This window comes from Anolis carolinensis, chromosome 5 (assembly GCF_035594765.1).
Source record: "Anolis carolinensis isolate JA03-04 chromosome 5, rAnoCar3.1.pri, whole genome shotgun sequence".
Classification (NCBI taxonomy): Eukaryota; Metazoa; Chordata; class Lepidosauria; order Squamata; family Dactyloidae; genus Anolis; species Anolis carolinensis.
In genome coordinates, this window is record NC_085845.1 from 119,278,066 (window position 1) to 119,293,556 (window position 15,491).

A 15,491-nucleotide genomic window follows, 5' to 3' on the forward strand; every position below is an offset into this window, starting at 1 on the left:
AATGTAATTTGATGTTTAATAGGCTTTTCCTTAATCCCTCATTATCCAACATTTTTGCTTATCCAACGTTCTGCCGGCCCGTTTATGTTGGATAAGTGAGACTCTACTATAATTTCAGGGCCTTGTTGAGATCTTGCGCTAGATCAGGAGACAGCGGCCTGAAAAGTTTCAACCCCTCCCGATTTTTTCCTGGCTAAGGGCCTGGGTGGACCGAAAGGTGCCAGGTTCAAACCCTGGGAGTGGCGTGAGAGACCGCTGTTAGCTCCAGCTTCTGCTAACCTAGCAGTTCGAAAACATGCCAATGTGAGTAGATCAATAGGTACAGCTTCGGTGGGAAGGTAACGGCGCTCCATGCAGTCATGCCGGCCACATGTCCTTGGGAGGTGCCTACGGACAACGCCGGCTCTTCGGCTTAGAAATGGAGATGAGCACCAACCCCTAGAGTCAGACATGACTGGACTTAACGTCAGGGGAAAACCTCTACCTAAGGGCCTGGGTGGGAGATTTAAATCCGCCATTCAAAAAGGGCTTTTCCGAGCTCCACTTATTGCAATAGACTTAGGTCTTTGGCCCCTTCCACACAACTGAATAAAATTCCACATTTTCTGCGTTGAACTGGGATATATGGCAGTGTGGACTCAGATAACCCAGTTCACAGCAGATATTGTGGGATTTTCAGCCATGATATCCTGGGTTATATGGCTGTGTGGAAAAGCCCGTAGACAATATGCAATAATAACTTCGAACGCAGCAGGGTTTCCCAAACGGTAGAGAATAGAGGCAGCTGAGCGGATGCGGAACGTTGTTTTCGAGAGAGGCGTTTCCTTCCGGAAGCCCGACTGGGTTGCACCTGCTTCCCGCCGTTGCCCGGCAACGCCTTGACGGCTCGTCAAGCTTGGCAGGGACGTCGCTGAAATCGGTCCGCCTGCTGCGGAAACCCCGGAGGCTGAGGAAGACAGGCGACCGGCTCCCGCTGAGAGCGAGCCATGCTGGGCCAGGAGGGCGGCCTCTCGCTGGCCATCGCCCAGGTCGTACAGCGGCTGAAGCGCTCCGGCCTCCACGCCCAGCTGGAGAAACAGGCCCGGGTGAGGATGCAGGCGCTGCCCTTCTCGCGAGGCTTTCTCTCCCATCCTCAATGGCTCTGCCCTGCCTCGCCCCTTTTTTCGCCTTTCCCTTACAAAGTGGAGCTTCCCTTCTCCTCACCTCGTCCTTTCTCCCCTTTTGTTGGCTGTTATGCCTCTTTATTTCTATCCCGCCCATCCCTTTGGAGCCTTGCCTCCTCCTTCTTTTCTTGTCTTCATCGCCATCAGCCACATGCACATATAGAAACAGTATATCATGCTTCTGTTATATTATTACAGATAGATAGAGTGGGATAGTGATTTGAGTGTTGGACTACTACTAGTAATAATAATTATAATAATACATTGATTAACTGCCTTGCAGCTCAGGGCAGACTACAACATCATTCAAAAAAGAGATTTGTATCTATTGTGTCAGAAGCAAATTGAGGATATACAGTAGAGTCTCACTTATCCAACACTCGCTTATCCAACGTTCTGGATTATCCAACGCATTTTTGTAGTCAATGTTTTCAATACATCGTGATATTTTGGTGCTAAATTCATAAATACAGTAATTACTACATAGCATTATTGCGTATTGAACAACTTTTTCTGTCAAATTTGTTGTATAACATGATGTTTTGATGCTTAATTTGTAAAATCATAACCTAATTCGATGTTTAATAGGCTTTTCCTTAATCTTTCCTTATTATCCAACATATTCGCTTATCCAACGTTCTGCCGGCCCATTTATGTTGGATAAGTGAGATTCTACTGTAGTTATATTTTTAAAACCACAAAAAGTCAAAAACTTGGCTTTATGCTAAATTTCCTTTGACCAGAAGCTGGCTACTTCAAGTGCCCCTGGTGTCGCTGTAAGAAGGTCCTCCATTGTGCATGTGTCTGCATTGTAGTAAGTGCACTTGATTCTGGCCTGCATAAATAGGGGTATAGCATCTAGAACCAGGAAAGTCATGCTACCCCTCTATTCTGCCTTGGTCAGACCACACCTGGAATACTGTGTCCAATTCTAGGCACCGCAATTGAAGGGAGATGTTGACAAGCTGGAAAGCGTCCAGAGGAGGGCGACTAAAACGATCAAGGGTCTGGAGAACAAGCCCTATGAGGAGCGGCTTAAAGAACTAGGCATGTTTAGCCTGCAAAAGAGAAGGCTGAGAGGAGACATGATAGCCATGTACAAATACGTGAAGGAAAGTCAATAGGGAGGAGGGAGCAAGCTTGTTTTCTGCTGCCCTGCAGACTAGGACGCGGAACAATGGCTTCAAACTACAGGAAAGGAGATTCCACCTGAACATCAGGAAGAACTTCCTCACTGTGAGGGCTGTTTGGCAGTGGAACTCTCTCCCCCGGACTGTGATGGAGGCTCCTTCCTTGGAGGCTTTTAAGCAGAGGCTGGATGGCCATCTGTCAGGGGTGCTTTGAATGCGATTTCCTGCTTCTTGGCAGGGGGTTGGCCCATGAGGTCTCTTCCAACTCTATGATTCTGTGATTCTAAGTGGTCTGTGGTCTTCTCCACACTCGCATGTTGTTGACTCCACTTTGTAGCCCCATTTCTTAAGATTGGCTCTGCATCTCGTGGTGCCAGAGCACAGTCTGTTCAGCACCTTCCAAGTTGTCCAGGTCTTCCAAGTTGCCCAGGTGGAGTTTCTCATCTGGTCTCAGCCACTGATTTTATCTGCCACTTTTGGACTCTGGCTTGCTGGGCTGTTCCTGCAATTATCTCTGTAGATCTTAGGAAGCTGTTTCTTGATTTAAGTGGTTGGCATTCTGGCTGATATCCGAACAGAGGATGGGCCTGAGATATCCATGTCTTGGTCCTTTCATTATTGGCTTCTACTTTCTGGCAGATGTCAGGTGGTGCAATACCAGCTAAACAGTGTAATTTCTCCAGCAATGTTGGGTGTAGACATTCTGTGATAATGCGGCATGTCTTATTAAGAGCCACATCCACTGTTTTAACGTGGTGAGATGTATTTCATACTGGGCATGCGTATTCAGCAGCAAAGGACAAGGACAGATGCCTTCACTGTATCCGGTTGTGATTCCCAGGTTGTGCCAGTCAGCTTTCATATGATATTGTTTCTAGCACCCACTTTTTGTTTGGTATTCAAGCAGTGCTTCTTGTAGGTCAGAGCACAGTCTAGAGTGACTCCCAGGTATGTTGGTGTGCTGCAATGCTCCAGTGGGATTCCTTCCCAGGTAATCGTCAAATCTCAAGGTGCTTGTCTGTTCTTAAGGTGAAAACCACATGTCTGCAGTTTAGATGGATTACGAATCAGCTGGTGTTCCCTGTAATAGACAATAAAGGCACCTAAAGCTTCTGAGAGCTTCTGTTTAACTATTTCAATACTCTGTCCCTTCTGGCAGTGGCTGGTCATTTGTGTAAATGTTAAACATTGATGGAGCAAGCACGCTCCCCTGAGGGAGACCATTCTTCTGTTTTTGCCATCTGCTTCTCTGACCCTGGAACTCAACAGCAGATTTCCTATGAAGTGGGTGTGGTGGTAATCCTTTGTGATATTATATATTTTTCTCAGGAGAAGGCATGAGAGAAGCCTCTCCCCGCAGGATAGTAACACATCCCTGGGCAATGTCTCTGTAGATGGCTAATTCTGTCACACCAGAAGCGACTTGCAGTATGCAACTAACCAAGCAAGAGTTAAAGCACTATTAAAAGACATACAGCAAGATACGTAGAGTTAAAATACAAGTTTAAAATACAGATTAATTTCACAACATAAAATTGTTTGGGTAGGCCTGCCAAAAGAGACTGGTCCTCAGATGTTTTTTAAATTGTCACAGGTCATTTAGTTCTTTCAGCAAGTCATTCCACTATTTCCAAACGACGGGGGCCAGGTAACAAACTCCCACAGAATAGCATGAAAGAAAGCTCTTAGTGTGTACCAGTGTTCTGAGGTTTGTCTAATCACCCTCCAGGTGCAAATTTTCTCTAATCATCTGTGCAGTGAAACTACTTTATCCAATACTGTTTTGAAACTGAATTAAATGGTTGATATAGATAGGGTCTAATACTCTGGCAATCGGGGTCCGATTTCCTGCTTGGCAGCGGCAACCGGCTGCTATCAAAGCCCAAGAAAACTGTGAGTCAGAAAGGACTTGAAGATATTTCATAGCAGCAATATATTTAAAGTGCTTTTCATAGATCCCGAATGGACCAGTGTTGGTAGCCATACACAGTGCAGAGTACTCAGTGCAGCTGACTGAGGGGCCTATTCTAAATGTTAGGGAATCTGATTCTCCCAAGGTGATAGGGCAACACTTCCAGATACCTTTAATCCACAGTCAAAGAGGTGGGACTGACATTTGACTGCTGAAGTTATCAAGCATATAGTAATTCGCTGACTTGCCCTTACTTTTAGAGTGTGCTGCTGCTTGCCACTGTATTTACTTGAGAAAAAAATATATAAACATTTGGCAGCACCTTCCCTAAGAACTGCTTTCAGATGGCCGCTCCTTGTTGCAGTTACTTTTTTCTTTCTTTAACTGGGTACTCCACACATGTCACTTGGATCATTGGTGCAGAATTGTTGTCCAAAGGCATAGTATTGACAAGCAAATGTGACTGCTCCTTGCTGCCATTGCTTTTTATTTGAAATGGGTGAGTGGCAATGGCAAGGAGACAGTTTAACGTCATTCCACGAGTGAACAGAGGAGGCTACTCTAATAATTTCTCAGTTGTTCCCTTTTTAGCTTCTCTGGGTAGTGGGATAGTAAGGGGTCCTCAGCAGAAAACTGATTTATTACGAAATCATCCCTTGTGCACTATCCAGAGAGAGAAAGCACGTGAAAGGAGAGATGCTACACCCTTCAGAGACAGAGGAAGTGGGTATTCCTGTGCTTTTACTTTTTAAAAAATGAGAAGCAGCAGTCCTCTGTCCAGAATCACACCATACCAGCGTAAATGATATGAAGACCTTAGAGGATCTTTATGGGGCACATTTAGATTTGAAAAATTGAACATGGGGGAATAAGTCATTGAATTGCAGTTCAATAAACCTTGAAGAGCCACATGATTCTCACTTAGTTTAAATGAAATGTATGCACATAGGAACCAGTGCTTGCATTTTCTTTAAATTGTGTAATATGGGATACAGCTGTATTGGTGACTCTGTATGTTCCATGTTCAGAGCTATTAAGTGTTGAAATACCAGTTTCTGGGAACAAATATTTGGGCAGGGGTTCTGCCTTTTATACTCTGCTTTCCTGAACTTCCCCAGGAGGATCTAATTGGCTACTGCTCTAAAAACAGATTACTTGATGAGATGAGCGTTTGATTAATCTGGCAAAGAGCAAAGAGCAGTGCAACCCAGTACTGACTATGTTTATCCAGAAATACATCACAGTGCTTTGGACATTGCATGTAAGCACTGGCTCCTATGTGGAAAAACAAAATATCCTTCCATTGTCATGGACCGACCACCACCTAGTCAGTGTTGTCGCCCCAAACCTCCGCAGGGGTGGTGGACTGATTAAGATGGTCTGCCCCAGGAGACTAATGGATCTGGATGGATTCCTGATGTCTCTTGGGGAATTTCCTGTCATGTTGGCTGACAATCCTGTCGAGACCCTAGTTGATCTCTATAACACCGAGATGGCAAGGGCTCTTGACACGATCACCCCCAGATGTTCCCTCTCGCTTCGCAGAATCAACTCGGCCCCTGGTTCTCCAAAGAGCTGACTTTGATGAAGTGGGCGAGGCAGGGACTAGAGTGCAGGTGGCAGAAGACTCGGAGCGTCACTGACCGAACACGGGCTAGAGCCTCCATTAAGGCCTACTCCGTGGCATTGCAGCCAGCCAGAAAAGCTTTCTCTACTGCCCGCACCGCGTCTGCAACAAATAGGCCAGCTGAGTTGTTCTTGGTTATCAGGGAGTTCCTTCATCCTCGGGGTGGGGGTGGGGGGCTGACAACTCGGTCACTCGATGCAGTGAGTTCGCGCATCATTTTGCAGATAAAATCGCTCGATCCCGCTCCGACTTGAACGCCAATTTTGATACAGTTCCAGTTGAGGTACCTGGAGCATCTGTCAAATCAATTTTGATGGATTCGTTTCAGCTTGTTTAGCCTGATGATGTGGACAAGATCTTGGAGCGATAAGGTCAACCACATGCGCTCTAGACCTTTGTCGTACCTGGCTTATAAAGCTTGCCAGTGGGGGGTTGGTCGATTGGTTTTTGGCCTTTGGCCTGTGGGGTCCCGCAAGGTTCCATTTTCTCCCCCATGCTTTTTAACATCTACATGAAACTGCTGGGCGAGGTCATCCAGAGTTTTGGAGTTCGGTGCCATCTCTATGCAGATGACACTCAACTCTTACTACTCCTTTCCACCTACTTCCAAGGGAGCCCCTCAGATCCTAGACCAGTGTCTGGCCACTGTAATGGGTTGGATGAGGGCCAACAAGCTGAAGCTTAATCCTGATAAGACAGAGGGCCTCCAGGTCAGTCGTTCGCTCGATCGGGATATAGGGTGGCTACCTGTGCTTGACGGGGTCACACTCCCCCTGAAGGCACAGGTCCACAGTTTGGGGGTCTTTCTGGACTTATCGTTGTCACTTGATGCCCAGGTGTCGGCGTTGGCCGGGAGGGCCTTTGCACAATTAAAACTTATGCACAAATTGCGACTGTGTCTCAAGAAGTCTGACTTGACCATTGTGGTCCACGCTCTAGTTACCTCAAGGATGGATTACTGTAATGCACTCTATGTGGGGCTGTCCTTGAAGACAGTCCGGGAACTGCAGTTGGTACAGCGGTCGGCAGCTAGGTTACTAACTGGAGCTGCTTACAGGGAGTGGTCAACCCTCCGTTTAAGCACCTCCACTGTCTGCCGATTACATTCTGGGGCCAATTCAAGGTGCAGGTTATCTATATATATAAAAGAGTGATGGCATCACGGCAATTCACAAAACAACAAAAGTACAGGCCCCCCAACCTCAAAATTTGACAACACAACCCATCATCCATGCCTCAAGGTTGATACAACAAAAAGAAAAGAAAAATAAAGTCCTAATTAGAGGGAGAGCAATAATTTTTTTATCCAATTGCTGCCAGTTTAGAGGGCTAATCTCTGCCCACTTGGTTGCCTAGCAACCAAGGGACAGCCAGGTTTCAGTTAGGGGACAGGCAGATTTAGGCCTCACTTAGACTTCTTCCACAGATTATCTAATTTGCACTGGATTATATGGCAGTGTAGACTCAAAGCCCTTCCACACAGCTATATAACCCATTTATAATCTTATATTATCTGCTTTGCACTGAATTATCTTGACTCCACACTACCATATAATCCACTTCAGTGTGCATTTTATACAGCTGTGAAGAAGGGGCCTCATATAATCCAGTTCTAAGCAGATAATTTAAGATTAGAAATATACAGTAGAGTCTCACTTATCCAATGTAAACAGGCCGGCAGGATAAGTGAATATGTTGGATAATAAGAAGGGATTCAGGAAAAGCCAATTAAACATCAAATTAGGTAATCGTTATACAAATTAAGCACCAAAATATCATATTATACAACAAATTTGACAGAAAAAGTAGTTCCATGCGCAGTAATGCTATGTAGTATTTACAGTAGAGTCTCACTTATCCAACACTCGCTTATCCAACGTTCTGGATTATCCAATGCATTTTTGTAGTCAATGTTTTCAATATATCGTGATATTTTGGTGCTAAATTCATAAATACAGTAATTACTATATAGCATTACTGTGTACTGAACTACTTTTCTGACAAATTTGTTGTCTAACATGATGTTTTGGTGCTTAATTTTAAAATCATAACTTAATTTGATGTTTAATAGGGTTATCCTTAATTCCTCATTATCCAACATATTCGCTTATCCAACGTTCTGCCGGCCCGTTTATGTTGGATAAGTGAGACTCTACTGTACTGTATTTACAAATTTACCACTAAAATATCACAATGAATTTAAAACACTGACTACAAAAACATTGATTATGAAAAGGCAGACTGCGTTGGATAATCCAGAACATTGTATAAGCGAATGTTGGATAAGCGAGATTCTTCTTTAATATGAAATAATTACTGGGATAGAATAATGCAGAACAATATAATCTCTAAAACCAGGACAGTAAATAAACAGGGGAATTCCACACAGGAAACAATCGGGGCCAGCTAACACCTCCCAACAAAGTATTCCCATCATCAAAGTCTAGCAAATCCTGTTTTTTCAGGGCCACAGACAGTAGAAGCACATAAAATATCGCAAACAACACCACTCTGAAAACAAGGGAATTCCAGACAGGAAACAATCAGGGCCAGCTAACACCTCCCAACAAAAAATTCACTCAGGGAGGAAACAGCCAGGCTTTAAAGCTGCAAGGCCATTACATCCTAATCATTTTTCCTAATTGCAGCATTCATATTTGCCTCCAACAAACAAATATTGTATATTCACAACCTTTAGGAAATAATATCCCCTGATGGCGCAGCGTGTTAAAGCGCTGAGCTGCTGAACTTCTGGACCGAAAGGCCACAGGTTTGAATTGGGGGAGCAGAGAGAGCCCCCACTGTTAGCCCCAGCTTCTGCTAACCCAGAAGTTCAAAAACATGCAAATGTGAGTGCATCAATAGGTACTGCTCCGGCGGGAAGGTAACGCAGCTCCATGTAGTCATCCCACATGACCTTGGAGGAGTCTACGGACAACGCCGGCTCTTCGGCTTAGAAATGGAGATGAGCACCAACCCCCAGAGTCAGACATGACTGGACTTAATGTCTGGGGAAAACCTTTACCCTTGACCTTAACTACCACCAATTCCTCAATACTTTATTTCCCATACCACCATACTTCGCCACAGCAACGCGTGGCCGGGCACAGCTAGTTACCTATAAAGCTCTAAACGGCTCGGGACCTGCCTATCTTCGTGACCGTGTCGTCCCTTATGAACCTAGGTGATCTCTGAGATCTTCCGGGGAGGCCCTTCTCTTGCTTCCACCCTCCTCACAACTACATCTGGTGGAGACAAGAGAGAGGGCCTTTTTGGCTGTGCCCCCCCCAACTTTGGAACTCCCTCCCCGTTTTATTATTTATTATTAGGTTAGTTCCCTTGCTACCTTCATTCAGGAAACAACTAAAGACTTGGATGTTTCGGTTGACCTTTGGTGAGACAAGCATTAGATAGCTAACCCGGTATTTATTAGGTCCCTATTTTATTATCTATGCATTTTTAATGAATTTTTATTTTTTAAAACAAAAAATACATACCGTACACATACAAAGTATTTACAATTCCCACCACCAACACGAGGATTGTTTTCTTTTACATATTCATTTCTTTTTGAGACAATCTTTATATCTTTATACATTTCCATCCTATATACTATATAACATTTGTATCTTATTTCTTATGGCTTGATCTCCAGATTGATTCATGATATAGTTCTTTACCCTTGTCCATCTTTCTTCCATTTCTCTCATTCTATTTTCATTAGTTTTAAAACATTTAATTTCACATTCATAATTTCAGATTCCATTTATTGGTATCATTTATTTTCCACCCTAATACTATTACTGCTTGTGCAATTATCTATGCATTTTATCTCATTGTATTCTTGCATAGATGTTTTAGTTCCTCCACCTATGTATATGACAGAATTGTATTTGATGGTTGACTGATATTATCAACTATTATAATACCTTTGTTTTATATTGTGTTTTGTTTTTATCTTGTTGTGTTGTGAATTGTATGTATGTTGTTTTTATCTGATTGTGCTGTCCGGGCTCTGCCCCATGTAAGCTGCCTCGAGTCCCCTTGGGGAGATGGTTTAAATAATGTTTTATTATTTATTATTAAGCTCTTATTTACCTCCACATAAGATGAAATATATATATACAGGTTGAGCAACCAAAGACACATATTTAAAATACTTTAGAATCCAAAACTGTCCACATAGATGACTGAGATAGTGACATCTTTGCTTTTTAGAAATTTCATGTAAAAAATTACTTAAAATATAGTATGAAGTTACCTTCAGACTATTATGTGTTAGGTGTACATAAAACATAAATGAATTTTATCTTTAAACTTGCATCCCATCTCCAAGATCTCATTATGTTCACATATGCAAAAATAGGTATTCCAAAAATCCCTCCAAAACTCACCCTTACATATATTTCCTTTTTCTATCAGCATAATACCTGTTGATATATACAGCCACTAGCATCATCTTTGGGCTCCACTGAAGTCATTGCCAAATTGTTTGCTCAAAATCTGATTTTTGTTTTCTCTTGTTTTTTTTTGTACTTTCCTTTCATTGCATCAAGGCTGCCTTGGCTGTTTCGCTTGACTGTTCTCAGGAGTTTGTGGAAGATCTGTCATGCTTGGTGAAATACCATCAAGTTCCTTTCTGACTTATTTCCACTGATATTTAAAATGCCCTCCTCAGCCCATTCCTGTATCTGATAATATATTCTTATGCATTAGCATTTTCTAGCAGCAGTTATGAGATTCAGTTGTTATCTGAATATTTGATGAACCCTAGCTAATTTTACAGAAAATACTTGGCAATGGTATTCATTCATTCATTCTTTCATTCATAATTTTGGCTGGAACAATATAATGTTTTCCCAAGAACTCTTTCAAGTAGAGGTAACAATGATAGCCTGAAACAGATATTTTTCCTAAAACACAGCGGCCTAGAAACTCCTAGAAATCTTAATAGTTGGCAAACTGGCTGGGATTTCTGGGAGCCCAGGTTGAGAACCACTGCCTTAAAAGGATATGAAATGAGCTGCAGCCAATTTGATAGATGATTTCACAGTCTATTTTCCAATATAAAAAAATGGCATGTGCAAAAAGTAATACTTCCCGAGAACCTTTGATACTCCTCCAATTTTTTGGCTTTGGGGAAAAACACAATGGCAAGAATCCTAGTTTTCATATGCCATGGTATAACTTGTGGTTTATTTATTTATTTAAAGTATTTATATTCTGCCCTTCTCATCCCGAAAGGGACTCAGGGCAGATCACAATGTACATATACATGGCAAGCATTCACTACTATTAGACATACAACATACAGACAGAGACAAAGACACAGAGGCAATTTAACATTTTCCAACCTCCCGCTTCCTGAGGGTGTATGCTCGATTCCGGCCACAGAGGGAGCTGCTCCGTCATCATCTGCTATGACACTGAGTCTTTGATGGAATATTTCCTCATTCTTCCGCATGCTGCTGGACGATTTTTATGGTGTCATAAATTAGTTAAATTAGCCTCCCCGCATAAGCAGTATCTAAATTTCCTTCTTGATAGATGCAACTATCTTTTGGGTTGCTTAGGTAAACAACGAGCTAGGCTATTTTAATGGTCAGGCACTCAATCCGACCCTGGCTGGTTCGAACTCATGACCTCTTGGTCAATAGTGATTTATTGCAGCTGGCTACTAACCAGCTGCGCCACAGTCTGGAGGTTTCCCATACATATGATCCTCAAGGAACAATAATTCCTTGTGTACAAAAGAAACTAATGACAATCCATTTGTATCACAACAAGTCTGACACCCAACAGTTCATTCTACTTCGTTTTCATTTCTTACCTGACCTGTAGAGAGTCACAATGGGGTAGTGGTTTTGTACTAGGCCTCTAGGAAATTAGGATCCAGCTTTTTCTTCAGCTATGAAAACTCACTCTTCAAGGCACATTTCTCTGAATAATTTTTGCCATCAAAATCTTATAATAGGGTTACCATAGGTTAGAGTGGACTTGAAAGCACCTAAAAAAGAAAACATGTCTGTATATGTCTTTAATCCAGGGACCCTTTGTATACTCATTTGACATTGTTGTAGCTCAAAGGCAGCATTTGTGTATTTAATTAGAATTTTCATCCATGATGTCTGAATATACTTTGTTCACAAATTAATGGATTTAATGTAAAACTGTAAAGCACAAATGCCATTCCATTTCTGGCTTACATACTGTAGTGTTGTCTATACATGTGTTGGTTGAACAGCATGAAGATGTTCAGGTTTGTTCAATATTTTTGAAGAGGGAGCTTCTGTCAGCAATGACTCTGGGTTTGAGCACAATTTGTAGCTACAGTAATCTTCAGATCTTTTGGCAGTGAGAAGGAATCTGTGCAGAAGAAATGTTAGATTCAGTTGTTCGACTATTCCTCTAGGACAGTGGTTCTCAAAGTGTGCTCCGTGGATCCCTTGGGGTTCTCTCCTTGTCTTCCTCCTCTTCCTTCTCTAAGTTTTCCTTCCTCTTTCCTGCTCCTCCCTTGACCTCAAAACCCTTTTTTCCTCACCTCTCTCACCACCTTCCCCCCTCGCCTTGCTTGTTTCCAAACCATTTCCCTTCCATCACTTGGGGTGCTTTGATTGTGTTTTTTCTGCATGGCAGAAGTGAGTGGAACTGGAGTTGAACTGGATGACCCCTGGAATTTCTGCTATTATTATTATTATTATTATTATTATTATTATTATTATTATTATTATATAAGTAAAACTTCAGGAGAGAATGCTTCTGGAATATGACCATACAGCTTGGAAAACACACAACAACCCTGTGATTCTGGCCATGAAAACCTTCGACAGCACATTGTTCATGTTTGTTTTTCAATTAGTTCACACAAACACTCTCCATCCATCTGCCACTGGCCCGACCCATCTGTTAAATTTTAAAACATAATGCATCAAAAAGTTTGCCTATGCCTGATATATACATTCTGTATAATAGAATGTATAATATAATATATAAACATTTTTGGGAGCTCCATGAAAAATGTTTGCTTCAAAAAAGTGCTCTGCGGCTGAAAAAGTTTGAAAACCTCTGCTCTAGGCGTTTGCATTGTAGGTAGTTGTACAGTTTTGTCCTTTCACTTAAAAATATCTTTGGCAGCCTTTCCAGTCATTTTCATTATCTTTTGGCCAATTTCCTTAGCCAGGTCAGCATTGATGCTTGCTGAAACAACCATTCCTGTGGATATATAGTGGTCAGTATGATTGATTGTCCAGTTGCATCTTTTTTAATTGAATTGTTTTCCTCAACAAACAGTGTAGCTAGGAACATAGCAGGCTATTAGGAAGAAAATAATTTTCAACATCCTCTGTAGAAATATTGTCATACAAGTTGAAGCTGTTTTTATTTGCTTGGATACCCTTAATATCTTCTTGGATCATTTTTGGTGCAACTGTTATTACATTCAGTTTTTCTTCCTGTGTATTGCACTGATCTTTCAGTTTGTAGAATTCTTGCAGTATAATGGATGGTTTTCTTTTAAAAGGTTCAGCATGATATTTGCTATATGCAGTGCCTTGCAGAAATGTTCACCTCCAAGATGTTTGATTTTTGCATTTTTTGTTGTGTTGTAATCTGGAGTTGAAACTAACTGACATTAATACTACTTGATGTAGCAAACACTGTAATATTACAAAATATTTTTTACTGTGACATGAATGTTTAATAAACAAAATCATACTGGCACTTGTTGATCGCATAAGTATTACTTTCTAGAAAAAACGTTTGGCAAAATACTTTTGCAAGCAATTAAACCTTTAAGTCTTGCTTCTCCTTAACAAAGTTGCTCCAGCTTTGATAGGTTACAGTCTAAGAGTTAAATGGTGACCATTGAAATCTTGTTACAATTTCCCAGATGGATTGAGATCGGGAGTTTGGCTGGTGCATTCCAGGTCATCCACTTTCTCATGTTAAATCTTTCCTGTGTTACTTCAGTTGTGTGTTTAAAGTTTTTGTCCTGCATAAAGGTGAACCTTCAGTCCTCCATAATGACTTTGTATTGAGCCTCGTCCCTCTTACCCCAAATCCTGGACCAGTTTCCCAGTGCCTGCTCCGAAAAAGCACCCCCTCCCCAACACACACACACATTATATTGTTATCATCATGCTTCATAATATGAATAGTGTTCTCAAGGCAGTGAACAATGTTGGCTTGTTCCACACAGAGCATTTTGCAGAAAGCAAAACATTTCAATTTTGATCTCATTAGTTTGTCCATGTGTTTGCTGTGACTTCCACATGAGTCTTTGCAAACTGCAAATGACCTTTTATGAGAGTTTGATTCAACAATGGCTTTTTTACCTTTCTTCCAGAAAGCCTGGATTTTTAGAGACTTGGATTTTTTTTTAAAAAATAATGTTTTCATAATATATAAATAATAAGTAAATAAATTATACAAATAACCAACAACTAACATTGACACAAAATAAATCCGTTAAACAATTAATCATATATTTTATACATATAATCTCTATGTGTACCCATCACCCATGGGACATATATTCATCATTAATATTAGTAATTCTTATATTGATCTCTTCTCCAAAATGCTAGAGCATGTTGATTTGGTTTTATTCCCTTTTTTCTGATAAATATATGTTTCTAAGAATTTACCCCATATTAGTCCAAAATTGTTTCTTTCTGTTAATCCCTTTTTACATTTTAATTTACAAGTCAGTTTATTGTTTATTGCGATGTTGTACACCTCTTTATACCAATCATCAATTTTGTAATTATAATTTTCTTTCTATTTTTTGGCTATAACTAATTTTAAAGCATAACAAAAATTATTATTAATTCTTTCTTTCGCCATTTTAATCTTATATCTCCAAAATTTAATAACAATGCTATATTTGGATTTTTTTGTAGATTAATCAATAGTACAGTAGAGTCTCATTTTTCCAACCTTCGTTTAACCAACGTTCTGTATTATCCAACACAGTCTGCCTTTTAGTAATCAATATTTTTGTAGTCAATGTTTTGGTGCTAAATACGTAAATACAGTAATCACTACATAACACCATGTATTGAACTGCTTTTTTTGTCAATTTGTTGTAAAACATGATGTTTTGGTGCTTAATTTGTAAAATCATAACGTAATTTGATGTTTAATAGGCTTTTCCTTAATCCCTCCTTATTATTCAACATTTTTGCTGATCCAGTGTTCTGCTGCTACGTTTATATTGGATAAGCAAGATTCTACTGTATATAATTAACTTCAACAAATACTTTCCCCCACATTTCTTTTGTCTTTTCACATTCTCACCATAAATGTTTATAAGTCCCAGTTTCCCTATTACACCTCCAACATTTTTTTATAATATTTTTTATAATAATGACTTAACGTTATTAGAGTCATGTATCATCTCCAAATTGTTTTATAACAATTCTCTTTAATTCTCACAGACATATTTTTCATAATTCTTTGTTTCCAAATGTTTAACCATTCCTCCTCTATAATATTGATTCCTAAGTCCCCATCCCATTTATTTTTTGTTTCAAATTATATTGGATCACTTTCTATCATTATTTTATAAATTTTACTTGTTAATCCTTTTGTTACTTCATCTGTTCCCTTCTGCTTTAATTGGAGACTTGGAATTATTTAGTCGTTGTCTTGTCAATGAT

The 15,491-nt window shown here is 40.6% G+C and overlaps 1 protein-coding gene across 2 annotated transcripts in view; it reads left to right on the forward strand.

Annotated features, from left to right (window-relative positions):
• tbc1d19 (TBC1 domain family member 19) overlaps positions 1-15,491 on the forward strand; it is a 104,318-nt gene that overhangs the window by 18,175 nt on the left and 70,652 nt on the right. The window contains exon 1 of one of the 2 annotated variants that reach the window (XM_008118828.3): positions 869-1,085. The exons of the other annotated variant lie outside the window; for it this stretch is intronic. Coding sequence (XP_008117035.1) covers positions 987-1,085 — 99 coding nt within the window. The 5' untranslated portion in view covers positions 869-986. Of the gene's footprint in view, positions 1-868; positions 1,086-15,491 lie in introns of those variants that run through there. 2 annotated transcript variants of the gene reach the window in all.